The 27,927-nt window shown below is 37.4% G+C and overlaps 1 protein-coding gene across 13 annotated transcripts in view; it reads right to left on the reverse strand.

Annotated features, from left to right (window-relative positions):
* Positions 1–27,927, reverse strand: part of C18H18orf54 (chromosome 18 C18orf54 homolog) — a 269,814-nt gene that overhangs the window by 223,085 nt on the left and 18,802 nt on the right. For all 13 annotated transcript variants that reach the window (XR_013165115.1, XR_013165117.1, XR_013165120.1 and 10 more), the window contains exons 6-7: positions 6,683–6,814; positions 1,439–1,509 (exon numbers count right to left, since the gene is read on the reverse strand). Coding sequence is in view for 4 of the 13 variants with exons in the window: in XM_077135438.1 (XP_076991553.1) it covers positions 1,439–1,509; positions 6,683–6,814 (203 nt within the window). In the remaining 9 variants the exon portion in view is untranslated. The remainder of the gene's footprint in view (positions 1–1,438; positions 1,510–6,682; positions 6,815–27,927) is intronic.

Raw genomic sequence — 27,927 nt, forward strand, 5'->3', positions numbered from 1 at the left:
AAGGCATTACCTTAAAAAAAATGCTAGCAAATGATAACAGCCTATGGATCACTATCAATTTCTCTAGTGATTTAATTTCTTAAGCCCGCTGTTCATTTTCACCAAGAAAATTCTTTCAAGGGAGTATATTTGAACTCAGAAAACACATGTTGGGCTGCAGCAAAAGTTCAATACCAATGCTTTCAAGAGCAATGTAAAGCTTGAGGTAGTCCACTTTGAATTTTAAAACAGAATGAGGTCTTTACCCTAGCTGATCCACTGAGGTTCTTTACCTAGTCTAAACGGATAACTCACCATTATCGTTAATGAGATGAGTGTTAACACTTTGATTAGCAACAGGGACTTAAGAATGGACTGCCTGGTTTGAATCCCAGCGCTACTCCTTACTAGCTATCTAACTTGGCCAAGTTGCTCTATTACTCCATGCCTGTTCCCTCATCTATATAATGAAGAAAATAATAGTACTTACCTCATAGAGTTATGAAGATAAAATGAATTATATTCAAAAGCACTTAGGACACTGACACTAAGTAAATGCTCAATAAACACTGTTTATCATCATCATTATTCACTGAAACCTACTAGATGTGGAACACTACACCCAAGTACTATGGAAAGCGTCAAGGAAACATTCCTACTCTAGAGAAGATTATAAATTAATTAGAAAGAAAGAAAAAATCATATATATATATTAACTATGAAATCAAAAAGGATGTGTATATCATGATACTTAGGGAGAGCTCAAAGTTGATATATGTACTGTTTCACTTTTATACCATTTCCTTAGGTAACAAAATCCTTAGCAAATTCTGTAAGTTTAAAAAGTAGGCAGTGTTTGTTTAGTTCCACTTCTGGCAAAATGAAATGATTTTTACACAAGAGTAAAAATTTTTAATCTTAGCATTTCCTAAATTCAGTATTCCATCTTCTAAGGGCACTTCATATTCATACAACCAAACCCATAAATTAAGATCCTGTCTTCTGCCAATATCATAGCTATCAGAAAGATTTTTATTTTTCAGCACTTTTTTTTAACACAATATAACCAAAAATATATAATAGGTGGATTAACATTGTTAGAGCATTTAGACCTATCTTTATATCCACAAAATTATTCTACTTTAGATTTCCATGATGAAGTTCAAATAATACATTGATGATTTTTGAATTTATTTGAAAGAAAATATATGGAAACACATCTCATGAACTAAGTTGTTCTTTGAGGATATCCACAGTTACACAGACTATTTCAAATTGTGCTACCATTCAGAAAGGAAAAGATAAGAGTTCTGGGGTATTCACATCCATTATATTTTAGGTGTCTAAGGATATATCATTAAGGTCCATTTCAACAGGAAATAGCACTGGTTTACAATCAAAGGAATGGCTATGGTTAATTTGTATCTGTAATATTCAAAAATTAGTAAGGAATACTTACTTTTGAAGAGACCTAGTAATAGGAATCATACTTTCCTTCAATTGTAACTTAGAAAATTCATCTTCTGAAACCTATTATTAAAAATACACAATATAATAAAATATGGAAAATATTATGAATATAAATGCTATTTAAAATATGATTAATAAAACACAAAGACATTTTCTAAATTTAAGAATTAATTCTATCAAATAACTTTCATTAGAGCATCAATATTTTCATTTTCTCTTTATTCCAAAAATACTATAACTTCCACTTTCAATTGTCCTAAAATAAATGGAATTTATATCCATTAAAATTGTGACTTTATTCAGTATGTTTCATTGTTGTTTAAAGGGAAGGGGAAAGGAGATTATACTCTACATGTTAATGATCATTAGAATGTTATAATCATTAGAATGAAAAGAGAAAAATTAAGAAATACAACTCAAATGAGTAGTTTTAATTTTCAAGAACTTATCCATTCTTTTTTTGTTTTAAATTTTTATTGTGGTAACATATATACAACTCAAAATTTCTCCTTTCAACTAATTTAAAGTGTACAATTCAGTGGTATTAATTACATTCACAATGTTGTGCTATCATTACCATCCATTACTAAAACTTTTTTATCACCCCAAAAAGAAAGTCAATACCCATTAAACAATATCTCTTATTCCCTCTTCCCTGCCCTTCTCTATGAATTTGCATATTCTAGATATTTCGTCTGAGTGGAAAAACACAATGTTTGTCCTTTTGGGTCTGGCTTATTTCACTCAAAATGTCTTCAAGGTTCATCCATACTGTAATATGTATCACAACGTCATTCCTGTTTACTGTTGAATAATATTCCACCGTATGTATAAGCCACATTTTGTTTATCCATTCATTCACTGATGAACAATTGGATTGCTTCCACCTTTTGGCTACTGTGAAGAATGTCAGAATAACCACTGGTGTACAAATATCTATGTTACATTAGAGTCCCTATTTCCAATTCTTTTAGGTACATAGCTAGAAGTAGAATTTCTGGGTCATAGGGTAATTCTGTTTTCCCCAGGGGCTTCACCATTTTACATTCCCACCAACAATGTACGAGGGTTCCAATTTTTCCACATGCTTGCTAATACTTTTCTGTGTTTTTAATAAAAGGCATTCTATAGGTGTCAAGATTTATCTCATCTTGGTTTTGATGTGCGTTTTACTGGTAACTAATGATGAACTTTTCATGTACTTATTGGTTATCTGCATAACTTCTTTGGAAAACTGTCTATTCAAGTCCTTTGCCTATTTTTTACCAGGTTGTTTGCTTTTTGTTATTGAATTGTGTCAGTTCTTTATATATTCTGAATATTAACCCTTACAACCCTTATAAGATACATGATGTACAACTATTTTCCTCCATTTCATAGTCTGCTTTTCCATTTTCTTAATAATGTCCTTTGACATACAAAAGTTTTAATTCTGATGTTTATTTTATTTGATTTCTCTTTTGTTGCTTATGCTATTAGTGTCATATCTAAGAAATCACTGCCAAATCTGAGGTCATGAAGGTTTTCCCTATGTTTTTCCTAACATTTTCATGGTTTTACTGTTCATGTTAGGTCCCTGTCCTTTCTGAGTTAATTTTTGTATATACTGTATGTTAGGGATTCACTGATTTTTAATAATGGAGTTACTATAACAAAACAAATACTGACAGTACAAATAGGTGTCATTTATTGAGTATTTACCAGGTACCAAGCACCATACTAAGAACCTTATGTAGTTTGTCTCAATTTATCTTCACAATAATTTCATTTTACAGAAGAGAAAACAAAAAGTCAAACAGGTTAAGTGATTTGTCCAAATATTGCACTAGTTGGTAAGTGACAGAACTAGAAATCACAATTAGAGTTGAGAGAACAGAATTCTATACTGTATACTATCCTGAAGAAAACTCAGCACTTACAGAATAGCAGCCCAAAGCAGAAACAGAGTTTTTAATTCCTGGGGAATACACATATTAAAATACAATGGTCTTAAGATAAAACTTTACATAATGTATGGAAAAGTCTCATGTTGAAAAGGTTTTCTGGGCCTCCCAAATACAACTAAGAAGTTGGGCTGGACTTAGAACTTACGAGCAGAACTTCTAGTAAGATGGTGGAGTAGAGGCCGGGGTCATACCATCTCCATGAAACAACTAGAGAGACGATAGAAAAATGACTAGGACAGCAGATTTGGGGTATGAGTGATTATGGAGGGTCTTCTGCCCTGCGCAGGGAGATCCTCGGTGAGGTACCAAGAAATTGGGATGGAGAGAATGGGGTGAATGTGCTCGGTCATGACTCCACCCACCTCCACAGCTGGCTGGGGATGATATTCCCTTTGGAAATGTCTTCCTGGGGAACTTGGAAGATAGTAGACAAGTTTTCCTGTGCACTGGACTCTACTTGGTCAGGACAAAGTGCTTCCTCCCTGCCCTTGTGACACACTGCTGTTTTTTTGCTTGTTTGTTTGTTTTTTGGCAGGGATTGGGGGGCCCTTCTCCGGAGAGAAAGGGGAAAGATGGAGTGTGCCAGTCTGACATCCACCCAGCAAAAGAGACCTGTTTGGGTCTTAGTACCACTTTTCCTCACAGAGGCCTGAAGACCATAGGCGTGTGAAGCTGAACTCTTTGGGCTCGTAGCCCACTGTTGTTCCAGGGGGGCGTATGGGGACCACTAAATCCATCAGTCACACAGGAGAAGTCTCCATTAGGGTGCATGTTGTTTATTCCCCAGTTCTAGGGTTGGCAGATTTCTGTGTGTGCCAGGGTCAGAAGCCCTGACTAGAGTCCCAATTCCAGGTCTTGGACATCGGAGGGAAATAAATTTGCAAATTAACCTTATTAATGAACTAAAATGCCCCCTCCACAATAGACAGTTATAAAGCATGTAAAGCCAAATGACGAAATTAAATCACCTGAGGAGACACAGAATATGGAACTGCTGCTTAAGCTTATTCAGAAAGAAGTAAATGACATCATGAAAATACTGTGGAAGCATAAAGAAGAAGAAGATATGGCTCAGCCAAATAACCAAGTTAAATTATCTGAAGGGACTCAGAAATCAGAACAACTAATTAAGGTTGTTCATAATGATATGAAAGATATCAAGAGATTACTACAGGAGTATAAACAATAATTTGAAAGAATAAATAGAAAAACATCAGACATTGTAGAGATGAAAGATACTGTAGATGAAAGTAAAAACATATTAGAGACTCACAATAGATTTCAAGAGACAGAAAAAAGAGTAATAAGCAAATTAAAAGACAGGATAAATAAACTGAAATGTTCGAAAGAACAAGTGACAAGAAAGATGGAAAAAATGCAACTTGATTTCAGGGAAATGATAGGCAACATAAACAGCACAAATATAAGAATTACTGGAATCCCAGAGGGAGAAGAGAATAGTAAAGGGATAGGCAGGCTAGTTGAAGATATAAAGGGGGAAAACTTCCCAACCCTCATAAAAAACAAAAACAACCAAACCAAATAGGCCCAACGAATCCCAAATAGAATAAATCTAAATAGGCTTATTCCAAGACATATATTTATCAGAAGGTCAAATGTTGAAGAGAAGCAAAAAGTGAAAGCAGCAAGAGAAAAGAGATTTACTACATACAAAAGAAACTAGTAAGATTGAACTCAGACTACTCAAAAAGCACCATGGAGGCAAGAAAGCAGTGGTGTGATATATTTAAGGTTCTGAATGAGAAAGACTTCCAGCTAAGAATTCGGTACTCTGCCAAGTTGTCCTGCAAGACTGAGGAAGATATTAAAATCTTCACTGATAAACAATGGCTGCAAGAATTTGCCAACATGAGACCGGCCCTACAAGAAATATTAAAGAGAGCTCTGTTGACTGAAAAAGACTAGAGAGGGAGGTCTGGAGGAGGGTATAGAATTAAAGAGTATCAGTAAGGGTAACTTATAGGATAAAGAGCGAGAGAGGGAAAAGGATATATAGATTTAGTAAATAAAAACTTTAAGTTATAAATAAAAAAATAAGCTTTTTAATATAAATTTTATAAATTTTTAAATAAAATTTATAAAAATATTTTTAAAATTGCTTTTACAGTAATAATTTTGAATATTAATAGACTAAACTCACTCACTAAAAGATAAAGATTGACAGAATGGATTAAATAATATGATCTACCTATATGCTGCTCACAAGAGATTTATCTTAGACACAAGGATACAAACAGATTGAAAATGCAAAGATGAGAATAGATGTTCTGTGTAAGCTGTAACCAAAAGAAAGCACAAGTATCTACAGTAATATCAGATAAAATAGATTTTAAATGTTGTATCATAAGAGATAAGATTTATATGCTATTTGTAAAAACATTTGTATCTTTATATTTTCCTGAAATCAAAAACTTAAAAGTGTTCACTAACATAGCTCATTACTGTTGCAAAGTCAATATTTCTAATTATTTCTCTACTTGATATTTTGAGAATGTATATAGTTTCGATAGCTAATCAAATGGTATTTAAGTTAGTGTTTAATATTTAAAATTTAAGAAATGCTGATAACTGTATCTGTAGATTTTTTCTTCATTTGCCTTAATTTTAAATTGGTTTATATAACTTACTGTACAAAAACAGGCTTTACAGTGATTATGTTTTGTTTGGAATGCCAAAAATTAAAGAATGAAAAAATATATACTGAAAAAAAGAAGCTGGGTCATAGCTTAATTTCCTAGGGCATTAAAAACAATTCTTACAAATCTTTCACACTATAGTTGTAATGGCATTATATCTAAATAAGATGTATTTATAATGATAAATTAAATAGAAGAATTTATTCAGAGATAAATCACCGAAGAAACTTAATACTATTAAATTTGAGTAACTTCTAAAAGAAAAAAAGAACATCATACAACTCTACAATATGTGGCATGCCTTTTGACATAAAACTAGAAGTAGGTCTAAAAAGTCATAGGGGGCCGCGGTGGCTCAGCGGGCAAGAGTGCTTGCCTGCCATGCCGGAGGACCCCGGTTCGATTCCCGGCCCCAGCCCATGTAAAAAACAAACAAACAAACAAAATATAATAAAATAAGAAAATGTTTCCCTTTCTTCCTTCCATCCTTCCTTCCTTCTCTGTCTTTCTTTCCTTCCTTTCCTCCCTCAAAAAAAAAAAAAAAAAAAAAAAAAAAAAAAAAAAAAAGTCATAGGAAGAAATCTTTATACAAATTCACAGACCTCAATTCACAAACTAGTTTGTGCTTACCTGTTTAATCTCTTCTGTTGGCTCTGTGGTTTTGCTCTGATTAAAACTTTCTTGAACTGCTTGAAGATTAAATAACATTTGTTTCAGGGCTTCAACAGGACCATGATGTTTGCCTCCAGAAAGGGTACAGGTCTAAGGTTAAAACAGATGATCCCATGGTTACCCTTCCAGACTCAAGGGAATAAAACTTTATTTTAATTATTTCCCAGCAATATAAAATTAATGCATATTTATATCAGAATCCAAACAACACATGTCAATAAAGTTTAAAAAAAATAAAAATTATAGGGGATGGGGCAAGATGGTGGAATAGTGAGGAATATAATTTAATTCATCCTGTAGGACAGCAAGTAAATAGCTAGGAGCCATAGGGAACAACTGTTTGGGGAATTCAGTGACTGAAAACGTATTGTACAACAGTCTGGAACAGTGAATGGCAGAGATCCCACACAAGTTTACCAAACTACAGAGGCTGGCACCACTCCTCGACCAGAAAAGCAGGCTGGTTCCCTGAGGGAGTAAGAAGCTCTTCCTCACCCATTAGGACCAGCCACTGCACCAGCTGACACAAACAGCCATCCTGCCGGGTGCAAGAGTGGTTGCCCCATTAGGCAAGAGAACAGCTGCCCCATCAGGCAAGAGAATAGCTGCCCTGCCAGGTGCCAAGAATAGCTGCCCTGCTGGTCACTGAGATTATCCACTCCTCTGGGCACAGAGAATAGCAGTTCTACCAGGGACCACCAAAAGTAGCCACCCTCCCTACAACGGAGAGGCAGATGGGAGAGGCAGGGCTGAGGGAAAGAGGTGGCTCAAGTGCACCATTTGCTGGGAAGCCTCAAATAGAACTCCATGCCCTCCATGATATTGGAGCCCTGGTTTGAAGAGTAAGTACTGACAACCCAAGTGCAAAAGAGGACGTTCAAGGCAAAACAAGTAAATACAAAATGTTAGACAAGTCAAAGAAATCAACTTGCAAAATAATCTCAAGATAAATAAATGCCTCAAATGCAACAAAAAAAATCACAAAACAAGTGACAATTCAGGCAGATATGGCCAGTCAAATGATCAAATTAAAACACAGGAGACAAAGAATTGGGAACAATTAATCAAGGACATTCATAACGACACAAAATATATCAAGGAGACACTGGAGGAGCATAAAGAAGAATCTGAAAGAATAAATAGAAAAATAGCAGATCTCACAGAGATGAAAAATGCCACAGACCAAGTTAAGAATATATTACAAACATACAACAGCAGATTTGAAGAGGTGGAAGAAAGAATAAGCAAGCCAGAAAACAGGATGATTGAACTTGAATGCATAAAAGAACAAATGGCAAGAAAAATGGGAAAAATGGAACAGGATTTCAGGGAAAGGATGGACAACACGAAGAGCACAAAAATAAGAATCATCAGTATACCAGAAAGAGAAGAGAAAAGGGTTAGGAAGGTTAGTTGAAGAAATAATGGGGGACACTTGCTAAATCTCATACAAGACATAAATACACAAATCAAAGAAACACAGTGAACCCCAGATAGAATAAATCCAAATAGATATACTCCAAGACACATACCTATCAGACTGCCAAATGCTAAAGAGAAGTTGAAAATCCTGAAAGCAGCAGGAGAAAAGTGATCCACTACATACAAGGGAAACCACGTAAGACTGAGTTTGGACTACTCAGCAGCCACCACTGAGGTGAAAAGGCAGTGATATGATATATTTAAGACCCTGAAAGAGAAAGACTTTCAGCCAAGAACACTTTATCCAGCCAAGTTTTACTTCAAACTTGAGGGAGAAATTAAAATCTTCTCAGACAAACAAAGGCTGAGAGAAATTGTCATCAAGATACCTGCCCTATGAGAAATTCTAAAGGGTGTTCTGCTGGCAAAAAAAAAAAAAAGAAGAAGAAGGAAGTCTAGATGAGGGTACAGATTTGAAGGGTATCAGTAAGGATAACTTAAAGGATAAAACTGGAGAGAGGGAAAAGAATATATACATACTTGACAAATAAAAATTAAAAGAATAAGATAGGACTTCCGGAGAAGATGGCGGCTTACTAAGACGCGCGGGTCTTAGTTCCTCCTCCAGATCAGCTACTAGGGAAGTAGAAACAGTACAGAACAGCTCCCGGAGCCACAACAGAGACCAAGAAGACAGCGTACCCCATTCTGGAATGGCTGACTGGCTGGCAGAACCCGCTGCAGTGAGATCACTGAGGGGCGCGCGCTTTCCCGGGCTAGGGCAGCAGGTGGCTGGAGTCCCTCCCTCCCTCCTTCCCGGGCAGGCTGGGAGAATTGGACAGGTGATCCCCTCAAGCCGCGGCGGCTGGCGCGGCCCCCCGGACCAGCTGGGAGAATTGGATCGGAGATCCCCCAAGCCGAGGAGACCGGCGAACAGGGTCCCTTCCAAACACGTGGCTTCCCGGTCCGGCTGAGAACGGTGGATAGGCACTCCGCCAAGCGGCGGCGGCCGACGCCCCCCCACCACGCTTGGCGCCCCGGGCGGCTGGGAAATTTGGACAGGTGCTCCCCCAAGCCGCGGAGGCCAGCGACCCTAACCATGCGCGGATTCCCAGGCCGGCGGGGAGATTCGGATTGGCACTCTCCCAAGCCGCTTCGGCTGACGACCCTCCCCCACAGCAAGAGTTTTCCAAAGTTAAAGGAGCCACAGCATCTTTTACTGGTGGGACCTGCAGACAGACGAGCACCACGAGTGCCACCTACTGGGCAGGATAAGAAAAACAGAGCCCAGAGATTTCACAGAAAAATCTTTCAACCTGCTGGGTCCCACACCCAGGGAAATCTGATTATGCCCAGACGCCAACAGAAAATAACGGATCACACTCGGAAAATTGAAGATATGGCCCAGTCAAAGGAACAAACCAATAGCTCAAATGAGATACAGGAGCTGAGACAACTAATGCTGAATATACGAACAGAAATGGAAAACCTCTTCAAAAACCAAATCGATAAATTGAGGGAGGACATGAAGAAGACATGGGTGGAACAAAAAGAAGAAATAGAAAAACTGAAAAAATAAATCACAGAACTTACGGGAGTGAAGGACAAAGTAGAAAAAATGGCAAAAACAATGGATACCTACAATGGTAGATTTAAAGAGACAGAAGCTAGAATTAGTGAATTGGAGGGTGGAACATCTAAATTACAAAAAGAAACAGAAACTACAGGGAAAAGAATGGAAAAATTTGAACAGGGGATCAGGGAACTGAATGACAATATGAAGCACACAAATATACATGTTGTGGGTGTCCCAGAAGGAGAAGAGAAGGGAAAAGGAGGAGAAAAACTAATGGAAGAAATTATCACTGAAAATTTCCCAACTCTTATGAAAGACTTAAAATTACAGATCCAAGAAGTGCAGCGCACCCCAAAGAGAATAGACCCAAATAGGCGTTTTCCAAGACACTTACTAGTTAGAATGTCAGAGGTCAAAGAGAAAGAGAGGATCTTGAAAGCAGCAAGAGAAAAACAATCCATCACATACAAGGGAAACCCAATAAGACTATGTGTAGATTTCCCAGCAGAAACCATGGAAGCTAGAAGACAGTGGGATGATATATTTAAATTACTAAAAGAGAAAAACTGCCAACCAAGACTTCTATATTCAGCAAAATTGTCCTTCAAAAATGAGGGAGAAATTAAAACATTTTCAGACAAAAAGTCACTGAGAGAATTTGTGACCAAGAGACCAGCTCTGCAAGAAATACTAAAGGGAGCACTAGAGTCAGATACGAAAAGACAGAAGAGAGAGGTATGGAGAAGAGTGTAGAAAGAAGGAAAATCAGATATGATATATATAATACAAAAGGCAAAATGGTAGAGGAAAATATTATCCAAACAGTATTAACACTGAATGTTAATGGACTGAATTCTCCAATCAAAAGGCATAGACTGGCAGAATGGATTAAAAAAGAGGATCCTTCTATATGCTGTCTACAGGAAACACATTTAGACCCAAAGATAAACATAGGTTGAAAGTGAAAGGCTGGGAAAAGATATTTCACACAAATAACAACCAGAAAAGAGCAGGAGTAGCTATACTAATATCCAACAAATTAGATTTCAAATGTAAAACAGTTAAAAGAGACAAAGAAGGACACTATATACTAATAAAAGGAACAATTAAACAAGAAGACATAACAATCATAAATATTTATGCACCAAACCAGAATGCCCCAAAATACGTGAGGAATACACTGCAAACACTGAAAAGGGAAATAGACTCATATACCATAATAGTTGGAGACTTCAATTCACCACTCTCATCATTGGACAGAACATCTAGACAGAGGATCAATAAAGAAATAGAGAATTTCAATATTACTATAAATGAGTTAGACTTAACAGACATTTATAGGACATTACATCCCACAACAGCAGGATACACCTTTTTCTCAAGTGCTCATGGATCATTCTCAAAGATAGACCATATGCTGGGTCACAAAGCAAGTCTCAACAAATTTAAAAAGATTGAAATCATACACAACACTTTCTCGGATCATAAAGGAATGAAGTTGGAAATCAATGACAGACAGAGTGCCAGAAAATTCACAAATACGTGGAGGCTCAACAACACACTCTTAAACAACGAGTGGGTCAAAGAAGAAATTGCAAGAGAAATTAGTAAATACCTCGAGGCGAATAAAAATGAAAACACAACATATCAAAACCTATGGGATGCAGCAAAGGCAGTGCTAAGAGGGAAATTTATTGCCCTAAATGCCTATATCAGAAAAGAAGAAAAGGCAAAAATGCAGGAATTAACTGTCCACTTGGAAGAACTGGAGAAAGAACAGCAAACTAACCCCAAAGCAAGCAAAAGGAAAGAAATAACAAAGATTAGAGCAGAAATAAATGAAATTGAGAACATGAAAACAACAGAGAAAATCAATAAGAGCAGAAGTTGGTTCTATGAGAAAATCAATAAGATTGATGGGCCCTTAGCAAGATTGACAAAAAGAAGAAGAGAGAGGATGCAAATAAATAAGATCAGAAATGGAAGAGGAGACATAACCACTGACCTCACAGAAATAAAGGAGGTAATAACAGGATACTATGAACAACTTTACGCTCATATATACAACAATTTAGATGAAATGGACGGGTTCCTGGAAAGACATGAACAACCAACTTTGACTCAAGAAGACATAGATGACCTCAACAAACCAATCACAAGTAAAGAAATTGAATCAGTCATTCAAAAGCTTCCTAAGACGAAAAGTCCAGGACCAGACGTCCTCACATGTGAATTCTACCAAACATTCCAGAAAGAATTAGTACCAACTCTTCTCAAACTCTTCAAAAAAATCGAAGTGGAGGGAAAGCTACCTAATTCATTCTATGAAGCCAACATCACCCTCATACCAAACCCAGGCAAAGATATTACAAAAAAAGAAAACTATAGACCAATATCTCTAATGAATATAGATGCAAAAATCCTCAACAAAATTCTAGCAAATCGAATCCAACAACACATTAAAAGAATTATACATCATGACCAAGTAGGATTCATCCCAGGTATGCAAGGATCGTTCAACATAAGAAAATCAATTAATCTAATACACCATATCAACAAATCAAAGCAGAAAAATCACATGATCATCTCAATTGATGCAGAGAAGGCATTGGACAAGATTCAACATCCTTTCTTGTTGAAAACACTTCAAAAGATAGGAATACAAGGGAACTTCCTTAAAATGATAGAGGGAATATATGAAAAATCCACACCTAATATCATCCTCAATGGGTAAAAATTGAAAACTTTCCCCCTAAGATCAGGAAAAAGACAAGGATGTCCATTATCACCACTATTATTCAACATCGTGTTGGAGGTTCTAGCCAGAGCAATTAGACAAGAAAAAGAAATACAAGGCATCAAATTTGGAAAGGAAGAAGTAAAACTATCACTGTTTGCAGACGATATGATATTATACATCGAAAACCCGGAAAAATCCACAACAAAACTACTAGAGATAATAAATGAATACAGCAAAGTAGCAGGTTACAAGATCAACATTCAAAAATCTGCAGCATTTCTATACACTAGCAATGAACAAGCTGAGGGGGAAATCAAGAAACGAATCCCATTTACAATCGCAACTAAAAGAATAAAATACTTAGGAATAAATTTAAACAAAGAGACAAAAAACCTATATAAAGAAAACTACAAAAAACTGTTAAAAGAAATCACAGAAGACCTAAATAGATGGAAGGGCATACCGTGTTCATGGATTGGAAGACTAAATATAGTTAAGATGTCAATCCTACCTAAATTGATTTACAGATTCAATGCAATACCAATCAAAATCCCAACAACTTATTTTTCAGAAATACAAAACCAATAAGCAAATTTATCTGGAAGGGCACGGTGCCCCGAATTGCTAAAAACATCTTGAGGAAAAAAAACAAAGCTGGAGGTCTCACGCTGCCGGACTTTAAGGCATATTATGAAGCCACAGTGGTCAATACAGCATGGTATTGGCATAAAGATAGATATATCGACCAATGGAATCGAATAGAGTACTCAGATATAGACCCTCTCATCTATGGACATTTGATCTTTGATAAGGCAGTCAAGCCAACTCACCTGGAACAGAACAGTCTCTTCAATACATGGTGCCTAGAGAACTGGATATCCTTATGCAAAAGAATGAAAGAAGACCCATATCTCACACCCTATACAGAAGTTAACTCAAAATGGATCAAAGATCTAAACATTAGGTCTAAGACCATAAAACAGTTAGAGGAAAATGTAGGGAGATATCTTATGAAACTTACAATTGGAGGCGGTTTTATGGATCTTAAACCTAAAGCAAGAGCACTGAAGAAAGAAAGAAATAAATGGGAGCTCCTCAAAATTAAACACTTTTGTGCATCAAAGAACTTCATCAAAGAAAGTAGAAAGACAGCCTACACAATGGGAGACAATATTTGGAAACGACATATCAGATAAAGGTCTAGTATCCAGAATTTATAAAGAGATTGTCCAACTCAACAACAAAAAGACAGCCAACCCAATTACAAAATGGGAAAAAGACTTGAACAGACACCTCTCAGAAGAGGAAATACAAATGGCCAAAAGGCACATGAAGAGATGCTCAATGGCCCTGGTCATTAGAGAAATGCAAATCAAAACCACAATGAGATATCATCTCACACCCACCAGAATGGCCATTATCAACAAAACAGAAAATGACAAGTGCTGGAGAGGATGTGGACAAAGAGGCACACTTATCCACTGATGGTGGGAATGTCAAATGGTGCAACCACTGTGGAAGACAGTTTGGCGGTTCCTCAAAAAACTGAATCTAGAATTGCCATACAACCCAGCAATACCATTGCTAGGTGTCTACTCAAAGGACTTAAGGGCAAAGACACAAACGGACATTTGCACACCAATGTCTATAACAGCATTATTTACAATTGCAAAGAGATGGAAACAGCCAAAATGTCCATCAACAGACGAGTGGCTAAACAAACTGTGGTATATACATACGATGGAATATTATGCAGCTTTAAGACAGAATAAACCTATGAAGCATGTAATAACATGGATGGATCTAGAGAACATTATGCTGAGTGAGTCTAGCCAAAAACTAAAGGACAAATACTGTATGGTCCCACTGATGTGAACCGACATTCGAGAATAAACTTGGAATATGTCATTGGTAACAGAGACCAGCAGGAGTTAGAAACAGGGTAAGATAATTGGTAATTGGAGCTGAAGGGATACAGACTGTGCAACAGGACTAGATACAAAAACTCAAAAATGGACAGCACAATAATACCTAATTTTAATGTAATTATGTAAAAACACTGAATGAAGCTGCATCTGAGCTATAGTTTTTTTTTGTTGTTTGTTTGTTTGTTTGTGTCTTATGTTTTTTTATTATTATTTTTATTTTTTTATCTGTATTAACATTCTATATCTTTTTCTGTTGTTTTGCTAGTTCTTTTCCTTAATCGATGCAAATGTACTAAGAAATGATGATCATACATCTATGTGATGATGTTAAGAATTACTGATTGCATACGTAGAATGGAATGATTTCTAAATGTTGGGTTAATTTCTTTTTTTTCTTTAATTAATAAAAAAAAAAGAATAAGATAGTAGATTCAAGAACTGCCTTTACAGTAATAACCTTGAATGTTTAATGGCCCAAACTCACCAATTAAAAGATATCAGTTGGCAGAATGGGCTAAAAAATATCAACTATCTATATGCTGCCTACAAGAGACTCATCTTAGACCCAAGGATACAAATAGGGTGAAAGCGAAAGGATGGAAAACAAACTTCTATGAAAGCTGTAACCAAAAGAAAGCAGAAGTAGCTACACTAATATTAGATAGGATAGACATTAAATGTAAAGAGGTCATAAGAGACAAGGACACTACATATTTAAAAAGGGACAATTCATCAAAAATTAATAACATTCACAAATGTTTATGTTCCCAATCAAGGAGCTCCAAAATACATGAGGCAAACATTGGCAAACTGAAGGGAGTAATAGACATCTCAACAATAATAGGGATACTTCAAAACACCACTTTACTACACAGACAGAACAACCACACAGAGAATCAACAAGGAAATACAGAACTTAAACAATGCGATAAATGAATTAGAACTGACAGATATACATATAGATCGTTACACCCCAAAACACTAGGATATACCTTTTTCTCTAGTGTTCATAGAAAATAATCTCTTTCTGGTACACTGATGATTCTTATTTTTGTGCTCTTCGCATTGTCCATCCTTTCCCTGAAATCCTGTTCCATTTTTCTTGCCATTTGTTCTTTTATGCATTCAAGTTCAATCATCCTGTCTCCTAGCTTGCTTATTCTTTCTTCCGCCTCTTCAAATCTGCTGTTGTATGTATGTAATATATTCTTAACTTGGTCTGTAATATTTTTTATCTCTGTGAAATCTGCTGTTTTCCTATTTATTCTTTCAGAATCTTCTTTATGCTCCTCCAGTGTCTCCTTGATATATTTTGTGTCATTATGAATGTCCTTGATTAATTGTTCACAGAAAATTTTTGTTCATAGAAAAAATTTGTGCAAAATTTTCTATGAACACTAGAGAAAATGTATGAACACTAGAGAAAAATGTATACCCTGGTGTTTGGGGGTGTTTTTCACCTCCATGGTGGCTGCTGAGTAGTCCAAACTCATCTAGACTTCCTTATTCTGTCTTTTCTTTTTTTGCCAGCAAGAAAACCCTTTAGAATTTCTCATAGGGCAGGTATCTTGATGACAATTTCTCTCAGCCTTTGTTTGTCTGAAAAGATTTTAATTTCTCCCTCAATGAAAGGGTTTTGTTGAAATGAGAAATGAGAGGGTGTTCTTACCATGGATCCCAAAGAAATTTTAAAAATTGTAAGAGGGTATTATAAACAACTATATGCCAACACCCCCTGGTGTTTTGGGGTTTGAAAGTATTATGTACCCCAGAAAAGTCATATTTTAATCCTAGATCCAAATCTTGCAGGAGCAGCTGTTTCTTTTAATCTTGATTCATTACTGTTGGTTGAAAACTTTTGAATGAATCATTTCCATGGTGATGAGGCATGTCCGATTGTGGGTGTGACCTTTTGATTAGATTGAGATGTAACTCGACACATTCAGGGTGGGTCTTGATTAGTTTACTGGAATCCTTTAAAAGAGGAAACATTTTGGAAACAGAGCCAAAAGAAATGACAGAGCCAACAGAAATTTCAGAGCAAAGGTGACACAGATGCCAACACTTGGAGAACAGAGACATGGATATTTGGAGATGCTTGAAGCCCAGTGGATGTCGCCATGAGATGTTAAGCAAGCCGGAACCTGGAGAGGGCCAAGGTTGCCAAGAGATGAAGGGAAGCCAAGAGATGAAAGCAAGCCCTGGAGAAGCAAAATGAGGAAACCCCACAGAAACAGAGACTGAAAGCAGTGGAGCCCAGGAGCAAGGTATCAGCGTGCCTTTCCAGCTAACAGAGGGTTCCCTGACCCATCGGCCTTCCTTGAATTAAGGTATCTTTCTTTGGATACCTTAGTTTGGACATTTTTATCAGCTTAGAACTGTAAACTTGTAACTTATTAATTCTCTTTTTTTTAAAGCCATTCCAGTTCTGGTATATCACATTCCAGCAGCTTGCAAACCAAAGTTTCAAGGAGAGATCATATGCTGAGACACAAGACTGGTTTTTATAAATTTAATAAGATTGAAATTATTCAAGGCACCTTCTCTGACCACAACAAAATGAAGCTTGAGATTAATAACTACCAAAGAATCAGATTCACAAATACATGGAGATTAAACAATACATTTTTAAACAATCAGTGGGTTAAAGAAGATATTGTCAGAGAAATAGGTAACTATCTGGATGAATGATAATGAGGACACAACATATCAGAATTTATGGGATGTGGCAAAGGTAGTGCTGAGAGGGAAATTGATTGCCCTAAATGCATACATTTAAAAAAGTGCAAATATCAAGGAATTAATGGCTCACCTGGGGGAACCAAAGAAAGACCAGCAAACTAACCCCAAGCACATAGGCGAAGAGAAATAACAAATATAAAGCTGAAATAAATGAACTGGTGAACAAGAAAACATTACGAAGAATCAACAAGAGCAAATAAAATAAAATTGATGGGTTCCTAGCTAGGCTAATTAAAAAAAAAAAGGGACTCAAATAAACAATGAAAGGGTTTTGTTGAAATGAGAAACGAGAGGGTGTTGTTACCATGGATCCTAAAGAAATTTTAAAAATCATAAGAGGGTATTATAAACAACTATATACCAACAAGCTAGAAAACTTAGATGAAATGGACAAATTCCTAGAAACTGACTTGAGAGCAAACAGAAGATTCAATCAATCAGTAAAAATCTCCTAGAAGAAAATATAAAGAAATATCTTCAAGATCTAGTAATAGGAGGTAGCTTCTTAAACTTTATACACAAAGCCCAGACAATGAAATAAATATAGATAAACGGGAACTCCTCAAAAGCAAAAGTTTCTGCACCTAAAAGGACTTTGTCAAAAAGGTGAAGAGACAGCCAATTCAATGGGAGAAAATATTTGGAAACCAAATATTGGATAAAGGTTTGCTATCCTGTGTATATAAAGAAATTACACTACTCAACAACATAACAACCGAATTACAAACAGGCAAAGGATATGAATAGACATTTCTCTAAAGAGCAAATACAAATGACTAAAAAGCACATAAAGAGATGCTCATCTTCATTCACTATAAGGGAAATGCAAATCAAGACTATAATGAGATTATCACATCACGTCTAAAAGAATGGCTGTTATTAAACAAATAGAAAACTACAAATTTTGAAGAGGATGTGGCAAAATTAGAAGACCCATTCATTGCTAGTGCAAATGTATGATGGTACAGCCACTGCAGAAGACAGTCTGGCAGTTCCTCAGTAAACTAAATATCAAGTTGCCCTATGAACCAGTCATTCCAATACTCAGTATATACCAAGAAGAGCTGGAAGCAGTGACACAAACACACATTTACACACCAATGTTCATAGTTTCCATTCAAAAGATGGAAACAATCCAAAAGATGGAAACAATCCAAGTACCTATCAACAGATGAATGGATAAACAAAATGTGGTAATATATATAAATGGACTATTATGCAGCAGTAAGATGAAATGAGGTCCCGAAGCATTTAACAACATGTCCTTGAGGACATAACACTGAGTGAAATAAGCCAGATACAGAAGGATAGATACTGTATGATCTTGCTATTATGACTGTGGTAAAGATAAACTCAGAGGCTTACAATGTAGATTATATGGAACTTAGAGATACACAGAAGCTAGAGATGGGTGAATGATTACCCAATGAGGTTGAACTGAAATGTAAGAGAACAGAGAGAAGTGATGATAGTTCATTAATAGTGGGGTGATGAGTAACAGTCACACTGAAGGTAACTATGATTGAAAGGGGTTGCAGACTCATGTATCACACCGATAAACTCTACAATTATAAATAAGTTCTTACATGAACTACTTCAAAGGTCTGATCTGTATAAAGAGTCAAAAATTGAGGGGTATGTCAGGAAATTAATATTGCATGTTATGGCCTATAGTTAACAGGAAGATATTAACAGTACCACAACAATATCAGGAGCTATTAATTGGAAAGGAGGGACAAGAGATAGGGGGTGGTTTAGATTTCCTATTTGGCGAGGCCATGTTTATCAGTTCTTTGACTTTTAAGACCAATGAAAACTCTTTAGTATTGAGAGTGCTGATGATTATACAAATAAGCGAGCACACTGTGAGACATGGATTGTTTAGGAGAGGACTGAAGGGCACAATGACTAAGAAGCAGTATGGTGAACTGTGTTGTATACATATGATGAATATTGTGTGACTACAAAATCAATGAAGTCATGAGGTACACAACAAAGTGAATGAAACTTGGGGACATTGTGCTCTGCAAAATAAGCCAGAAATAAAATAACAAATATAGTATGGTCTCTTTTAGAAAGTACTTATAAGAAAACTGGAGCCAAAATTGTAAGCTCTGATAGTAGTCACATTTAGTCCAGAGTTGTAAGTGTATTTCTAGATTCTAAGATGCTGATGTTTCCCTGGCACACTGGATATCTCTGTGACACATAATACTCAGAGCTGGAATTCTGTAGCTCAGAAAGTCAGCAGCACTATATACAGCAATTGTTAAAATAACCAAAATAAAATTAGGCTTTAATTAGAGATAAAAATGAAGCCAATTTGTTTGGGACTAAAGTAAATCAGAACACAGGGCAAAGGATTATAGTTTATGTATTCAAGAGCTTCATCTATTAAATGAGACCAAAGGCAGAGAAGTTTATTGCATCTAGAACCTAATTTAATGTAACATACAATCTAAATCAACCTGCCTGGATAACTTATTTAAACCTAAACGCATGGTATTCAGAATGGGAACGAAGCCTTGTAATTCTGTATGACTTAATATAATACATAGATACATCCCAGACTCTTAATGGACTGATAATTAAAAGGTATTGGTAGAGTCCCTGGTAGAACTAGAGAAAAAATATGGAACTACTAAATTCTTCTATTTGGAAAAATCCTGGTACTTTCTCAAACATTAGGACTCCAAAGAAAATAGGCCAAGCCCTGGATTTTGAGGATTGCACATATGAAACTACTTATTTCTGTAGCAGACAAGCTAAGACTACTCAAAATTATCCTAGGAATTGCTTCCAGGAAATATATTTTGTTGTTCAGATGTGGTCTCTCTCTCTCTCTAAGCCCAATTCTGCAAGGAAAATTATTACCCTCCCCCTTATGTGAGACAGGACATCCAGGGATGAAAGTCTCCTTGAAAACGTGGGACATGATTCCGGGGATGAGCCTGGCCCTGGCACCATGGGTAAAAGGGGAGAAAAGAAATGTAACAAAATAAGGTATCAGTTATTAAGAGAATTCAAATGAGGCCGTGAGGCTACTCTAGAGGCTAATCTTATGAAAGAATCATCTAGATAGTGCTAATTGCCATGGTTTGCCAAAACCCAATCAACATCATTCTTGTTAACCCCAAAGAATACCTAGGGCTCTGAGACTGTGGAACAGTTTCATGCACTACTGTGGTAGTTAGATTCAGTTGTCACGTTGGCCCTGAAGGCATCTAGTTCTGTTGCTGTGGAAATAAGCCAATGGTACGTGAACCTCATCTATTGCTGATTATATCTGCAGTCAGCTAGGAGGCATGCCTGCTGCAACAAATGACATTTGACTTAATTGGCTGGTGCTTAAATGAGAGACTCAACGTAGCACAGCCCAAGCAGCTCAGCACACCTCATCTCAGCACTTGCAGCTCAGCCCAGGCCGCTGGAGATGCAGAAAGTTGTCATCCCAGGGAAAGTTGTTGGAGGCCTGGAGAGAAGGCCAGCAGAGACCATCCTGTGCCTTCCCATGTAAGAAAGAATCTCAGTGGAAAGTTGGTGGCCTTTCCTCTGAAGAACTAACAAAATAAATCCCCTTTTATTAAAAGTCAATCTGTCTCTGGTGTGTTGCATTCTGGCAGCTAGCAAACTAGAACTACATTTACTTTCCTGGAACTTAAAACTTTTAGAGAGTTCCTAGGACAGTCCTGAAACCTTGAGGGGCCAGCCTCTCCAAGAATATCAACTAATTTAATTTCCCAACCTATACTGTCAATACTCCTTTTCAATACAAAAACGTGAGAAAGGGTCTACCACAAAGATCCCTATTAACTGGGACTAGGATCAAAACAGAAGGAGGAGTTTTAATAGAGAAGACAGGATTTAACAGACGAGTATGACAATTGACTCACTGTATCATTGTTTCTTTTGGCTTCAAGTGTCTTTGAGCAAGTAGAAGGTAAAACCTGAGTTGTGGAATGATGGTAACCTGTATCAAACTTTGAAATCTGTTTTGTAACTACCTGCTAAAATGTACTGTGAAAATTGGAGAAATTCCGGGAAGATGGTGAAACAGGATAGATTGGGTTCAACCCAGCTCAAAGGAACAGCTACAGAAGGAACAGGAAGGCAAATGAGATGGTGATTCCTGGGTATAGATAACTTGCAAGGGTCTTCTACACCATATAGGGAGACCCTGGTTGCAAAAGCTGAAGAACTGAGAAGAAGAGAACCAGCGACCATCTGGCTGGTGCAAACAGCCTACGCGCCCTTACCAAACAGAAACTCAAGAGCCCTCAGCAGTGCACCTATGGGGAGACAGGGACTAAGAAGTAAGTCAAGCCACATTCCTTGAACGCATTACCCTCACTGGTACAGAGCTGTGACCCACGACTCACCCCACATCCCCCGCACCTGAACCCTGTCACCCGCTCCCCCTCCCTGTACTCCAAGCGCCCCCACCTCACCACCCCGCCCCCATGTGTACCCACTCAACACCCCCAACCCAAGCATACACATACCTGCCCCAGCCCAACCCACTTCTGCACTTCTAACCCCACCCCTCCCGAGACCCCCCTCCCCCTCCCTGCCCCCTGTAGGTGGTTGGCAGCAAAGAAAGGCTGCAGACACTTACCTTCAATACCCAGGTTACACCTGCCCCCAGACCAAACAGTCATCAACCCCACCCCATCCGCCTTGAGGTCTGTGCATGTGTGCATGATTTTATGGCCCTCCCAGATCAGCATATGGCCCCCAGTCATGTCCCTGAGCTCTGGGCAAGCATTGATCTGCACAGCTGGGCCACATCCACTCTCAGCCCAAGCAGGTGCAACCATGGTCCACTGTCCCTGAGCTCTGCACATGCATATACAAGGGCCCTGCCCCATACACCAGTGCACACCAGGGCACTGCCACACAGACCCATGCACCCACACAGCCACATCCTCCCCACCGTTAGGTGCCCATGCATTTCTGCATTGACTTCTTGACACCTGCACCCCGATCCCCTGCCACATAAACATGCACGCTTGCCACACCCCCTGGCACAAGTGCCCTACTCCCACACCTGGCAGGTGCATATAGGCACATCTGTACTACATAGTCCCCACCCTGCAAACACATGCACACCTGCTCCAACCCACTCAACACCTGCACAACCATGCCAGAGAACCGCCCACCTGTTGCTATCCCACAACCCCTGTGACCTGTGCCCACCCCTACACACTCCCCATCCACATCCAGGGCCCTCTGGAACGCTTTCTTAGTACAAGGACACACCCAAACCCTACCCCCTCATACCCTGACCTCTGTGTCACCTATCCTACACCCTGATACCCATGACCCCCACACTCCACGTACTCACCCACATCCTACCTGCACACCAACCCACACAGCCTACCCATTCGCCTCCCACCACACTCTAACTCTGTGCCTCACATGCTGCACCCTGCTTCTATGCTCCAAGGTCTGCCTCAGCTGCACCCCAAACCCTCGGCTCCCATACCATTTGTCCACACCCCCACAATCCACATCCCATGCTCACAGGCACCAGCATACCTTTCCCAACCTGTGCCTATAACTGCGCAGCAACACATCACCACAAAGTTGTACCCAAACCCACACCCCACATTCTGCAAATACAAAGCATTTCCTTCCTACTGAAGGAAATCAGCTTCCAAAGTAAACCTATTTACATGTCTCAAAGACAACAAACAATCACTAAGCAGGTCACAATGCAGACAGATATAACCCAGCCTAATGATCAAATTAAAACACGAGAGACACAGACTTTGGAACAAATAATCAAAGATATTCATATAACTCTACTAAATAAAATAAATGGGATGGCTAAGGACAAAAAGGAGATAAAGAAGACACTACAAGAGCAGAAAAAGAAATTTGAAGGAATAAATAGAAAAATAGCAGCTATCACAGAGATTAAAAATGGTGTAGACCAAATAAAAAATATAGTAGAGACACACAACAGCAGATTTGAAGAGGCAGAGTAAAGAATAAGTGAACTAGAGGACAGAACTGGTTTCAAACACTCAAAACAGCAAGTGGCAAAAGAGGGAAAAATTTGAATTGGATCTCAGGGAAATGAAAGACAAAATAAAGCACTCAAATATACGAATCATTGGTGTTCCAGAAGGAGAAGAGAAAAGGGCTAGGAAGATTAGTTGAGGATATAATAGGGGAAAACTTCTCAACTCTTATAAAGGGCAAACACATGCAAATCAATGAAGCCCAACAAACTTCAAACAGAATAAACCCAAATTGGCCTTCCCCAAGACACATACTAATCAGTATGTCAAATGTTGATAAGAAGCAGAAAATCCTGAAAACGGCAAGAGAAAAACAATCTGCTACATATAAGGGAAACCAAATAAGACTGACTTCAGATTACTCAGCTGGCACTATGGAAGCGAGAAGGCAGTGGTAGGTAAGATATATTTAAGCTACTTAAAGAGAAAGACTTCCAGTCATGAATGCTATACCCAGCCAAACTGTCCTCCAAAAGTGAGGGGGACATTAAAATTTTCACAGACAAAAAAATCCAGAAAGAATTTGTCAACAAGAGACCAGCCCTACAAAAAATACTAAATGGAGTTCTACCAGTTGAAAAAAAAAAGGCAGGAGAGGGAAGTCTGGAGAAGGGCACAGAATTAAAAAGTACCAGGAAGGGTAACTTAAAGGATAAAAAGAGAAAGAGGGAAAAGAATATCTAGATTTGACAAATAAAATCCAAAAGATAAGATGGTGGATTCAAAAAATGCATTTCAGTAATAACTCTGAATGATAACGGACTAAACTTAACAATTAAAAGATACAGATTGGCAGAATGGATTAAGAAATGTAATCCAGATATATGCTGCTTATAAAAGACTCATCCTTAGACACAAGGATACAAACAGATTGAAAGTGAAAGGATGGAAAAAGATGTCCCACGCCAGTTCTAACAAAAAAGAAAGCAGGAGTAGCTATACTAACATTAGACAAAACAGATTTTAAATGTAAAGACATCATAAGAGACAAAGAAGGACACCGTATGTTAATAAAAGGGACAATTCACCAATAACAATGATAAATATTGATGCTCCCAATCAAGGAGCTCCAAAGCACATGAGATAACACTGGCAAAACTGAAGGAAGCAATAGATGTTTCAACAATAATTGTAGGCAATTTCAATACACCACTCCCCTCTATAGATAGAACAACCACGCAGAGGATCAACAAGGAAGTACAGCAGTTAAACAACTTGATAAATGAATTAGACCTAAAAAACATACATAGGTCATTACACCCCAAAACACCAGGATGTACATTCTTTTCTAGTGCTCATGGAACATTCTCAAGGGTAGATCATATGCTGGGACACAAAACAGGTCTTTATAAATTTAAAAACATTGAAATTATTCAAAACACTTTCTCTGATCACAATGTAAGGAAGCTGGATTTAAATAACCACCACAGAACAAGAACGTTCACAAATATATTGAGATTAAATAACACACTCTTAAACAACTAGTGGATCAAAGAAGAAATTGCTAGAGAAATCAGTAGTTATCTGGAGATGAATGAAAAGGAGAATACAATATATCAGAACTTATGGCATATGACAAAGGCTGTGCTAAGAGGGAAATGTATTGCTCTAAATGCCTATATTAAAAAACAAGAGAAAACTGCACACCTGAAGTACCTTGAGAAAGAACTACAAACTAACCCCAACACAAACAGAACAAGAAAAACAACAAAGATTAAAGCAAAGTCAAATGAATGGGAGAACGAAAGAATAAAAAAAAAAAAGAGTTGCTCTTTGAGAAAATCAATAAAATCAACGAGGCAAAAGCAAAGCTGGCAAATAAAAAAAGAGAGAAGATGCAAGTAAGCAAAATAGAAACGAGAAGGGGCAGTTACCACAGACCCAGAAGAAATAAAGAAATCAAAAGACGATACTAAGAACAACTAGTAGACAACTTAGATGAAATGGACAAATTCCTGGAAACACACAAACAAGCTACACTGACTAAGAAAGAAAGAGAAGATCTCAACAAACCAATCACAAGAAAAGAGATTCAATCAGTCATCAAAAACCTTCCTACAAAGAAAAGCCCAGGGCCAGATGGCGTCACAGGGGAATTTTATCAAACATTTCAAAAACAAGTAACACCAATTCTGCTCAAATTTTTCCAAAAAGTTGAGGAAAAAGGAACACTACCTAATTCATTTTATGAAGCTATCATCATTTTAATACCAAAATTGGGTAAAGATGCTATAAGACAGGAAAATTACAGGCCAATCTCCCTAGTGAACACAAATGCAAAAATTCTCAACAAAATACCAAATCAAATCCAACAATACATTAAAAGAATTATACACCACAATCATGTGGGGTTTATACCAAGAATGCAAGGATGGTTCAATGCAAGAAAATCAATTAATATGGCACATTAACAAATAGAAAGGGAGAAATCACACAATCATCTCGACTGAGACTGAAAAAGCACTCAATCACATTCAACATCCTTTTCTGATAAAAACAATTCAAAAGATAGGAATCAAAGGTAACTTCCTCAATATGATAAAGAGCACATATGAAAAACCGATTGCTAGCATCATACAAAATGGAGAAAGACTGAAAGCTTTCTCCCTAAGATAGTGAATGAGACAAGAATGCTCTCTGTCACCACTATTATTCAACATCGTACTTTTGCTACATTGCTACATCGTACATTGCTACAGCAATCAGGCAGGAAAAAGAAATAAAAGGTATCCAGACTGGAAAGAAGGCAGTAAAACTTCCATTATTTGCAGATGACATAATCCTACACTTGGAAAATCCTGAGAAATCTACAACAAAGTTACTCAAGCTAAAAATAAATTCAGCAAGGTGGCAGGATATAAAATTAATGTGCAAAATTCAGTACGATTTCTATACATAAGCAATGACCTAAATGAGGACTCAGTTAAGGAAAAAATTCCATTCATAACAGCAACTAAAATAATCAAGCACCTAGGAATGAACTTAACTAGGGACATAAAGGACTTGTACACAGAATACTACATAACATTGCCAAGAGAAACCAAAGAAGATCTAAATAGGTGGAAATCATTCCCTGCTCATGGAAAGGAAATTTAAATATAGTCAATTCTCCCCAAATTGATCTACACATACAACACAGTACAAATCAAAATTCCAATAACTTATTTTAAAAACTTGGAAAAGATAGCAAATACATTGGGAAGGGAAATAGACCCAGAATAGCTAAAAGCATCCTAAAAAAATAAGAACGCAGTGGGAGGATTAACAATTCCTGACTTTAAAACTCATTATAAAGTCATAGTGGTCAAAACAGCATGGTACTGGCACAAAGGACAGAAGCATTAACCAATGGAATCGAATCGAGAGTGCAGAACCACCAAATCTGTGGTCAACTGATTTGGGGGACAAGGGCCTCAAATCCACTGAACTGGAACAAAATTGTCTTTTCAATAGATAGGCATGGGAAAACTGGATATCAATAGCAAAAAGAATGAAAGAGGACCCTTACCTTTCACCCTATACAAAAATTAACTCAAAGTGGATCAAACATCTAAATATAAGAACTAACAACATAAAACTTCTAGAAGACAATGTAGGGAAACATCTTCAAGACCTAGTAATAGGAGGGAGCTTCCTAAACTTTACACCCAAAGCACAAGAAATAAAAGAAAAAATAGATAAATGGGAACTTCTCAAAATCAAATGCTTCTACACCTCAAAAGACTTTGCCAAAAAGGTGAAGAGGCAGCCAACTCAATGGGAGAAAATATTTGGAAATCACACATTGGACAAAGTTTTGATATCCTGTATACATACAGAAATCATAAACCTCAATAACAAAAGAACAAACAACCCAATTATAAAATGGACCAAAGATATGAATAGGCATTTTTCTGAAGAGCAAATACAGATGGCTCAAAAACACATGAAAAGATGCTCATTTTTATTAGCTATAAGAGAAATGCATATCAAGACTACAATGAGATACTACTTCATACCTAAAAGAATGGCTGATATTAAACAAACAGGAAACTACAAATGTTAGAGAGGACGTGGAGAAATTGGGACACTTAAGAACTGCTGGTGGAATGCATAATGGTACAACCGCTATCAAAGACAGTTTGGCGGTTCCTTAGGAAACTAAATATCAAATTGCCCTATGACCCAGCAATAGCATTACTTGGTATACACCCAGAAGAGCTCAAAGCAGCGACACAAACAGATATTTGCACACTGATGTTCATAGCAGAATTATTCACAACTGCCAAAAGATGGGAACAATCCAAATGCCCATCAACAGTTGAGAGGATTAACAAAATGTGGTACATATACACAATGGAATATTATACAGCAGTAAGACAAAATGATGTCCCTGAAGCACAAAACAAGATGGATGGGCCTTGAGGACATCATACTGAGTGAAATAAGCCAGACGCACAAGGATAGAGGTTATATGACTCCACTTTATGATCACAGTAAAGGTAAAATCAGAGGCTTATAATACAGAAGATAGGGGACTTAGAGATACATAGAAGCTAGAGATAGATGGGTGAATGGTTAGCTAATGAGCATGAACTCAAACATAAGGGAATAGACAGAAGCGAAGGCAGTTCACTAGTGGGTCTATAAGTAATATTACCATATTGAAGGTGAACATGATTGAATAGATCTGTGTCCCACTGATTAATACTACAAATTAAGTTCTTGCATGTACTACTTCAAAGGTATGATTCTTGTACAAAAAGTGCTTAAGTTCAGAGTACTGGGGG

The sequence above is a fragment of the Tamandua tetradactyla genome, chromosome 18 (genome assembly GCF_023851605.1).
Source record: "Tamandua tetradactyla isolate mTamTet1 chromosome 18, mTamTet1.pri, whole genome shotgun sequence".
NCBI lineage: Eukaryota > Metazoa > Chordata > Mammalia > Pilosa > Myrmecophagidae > Tamandua > Tamandua tetradactyla.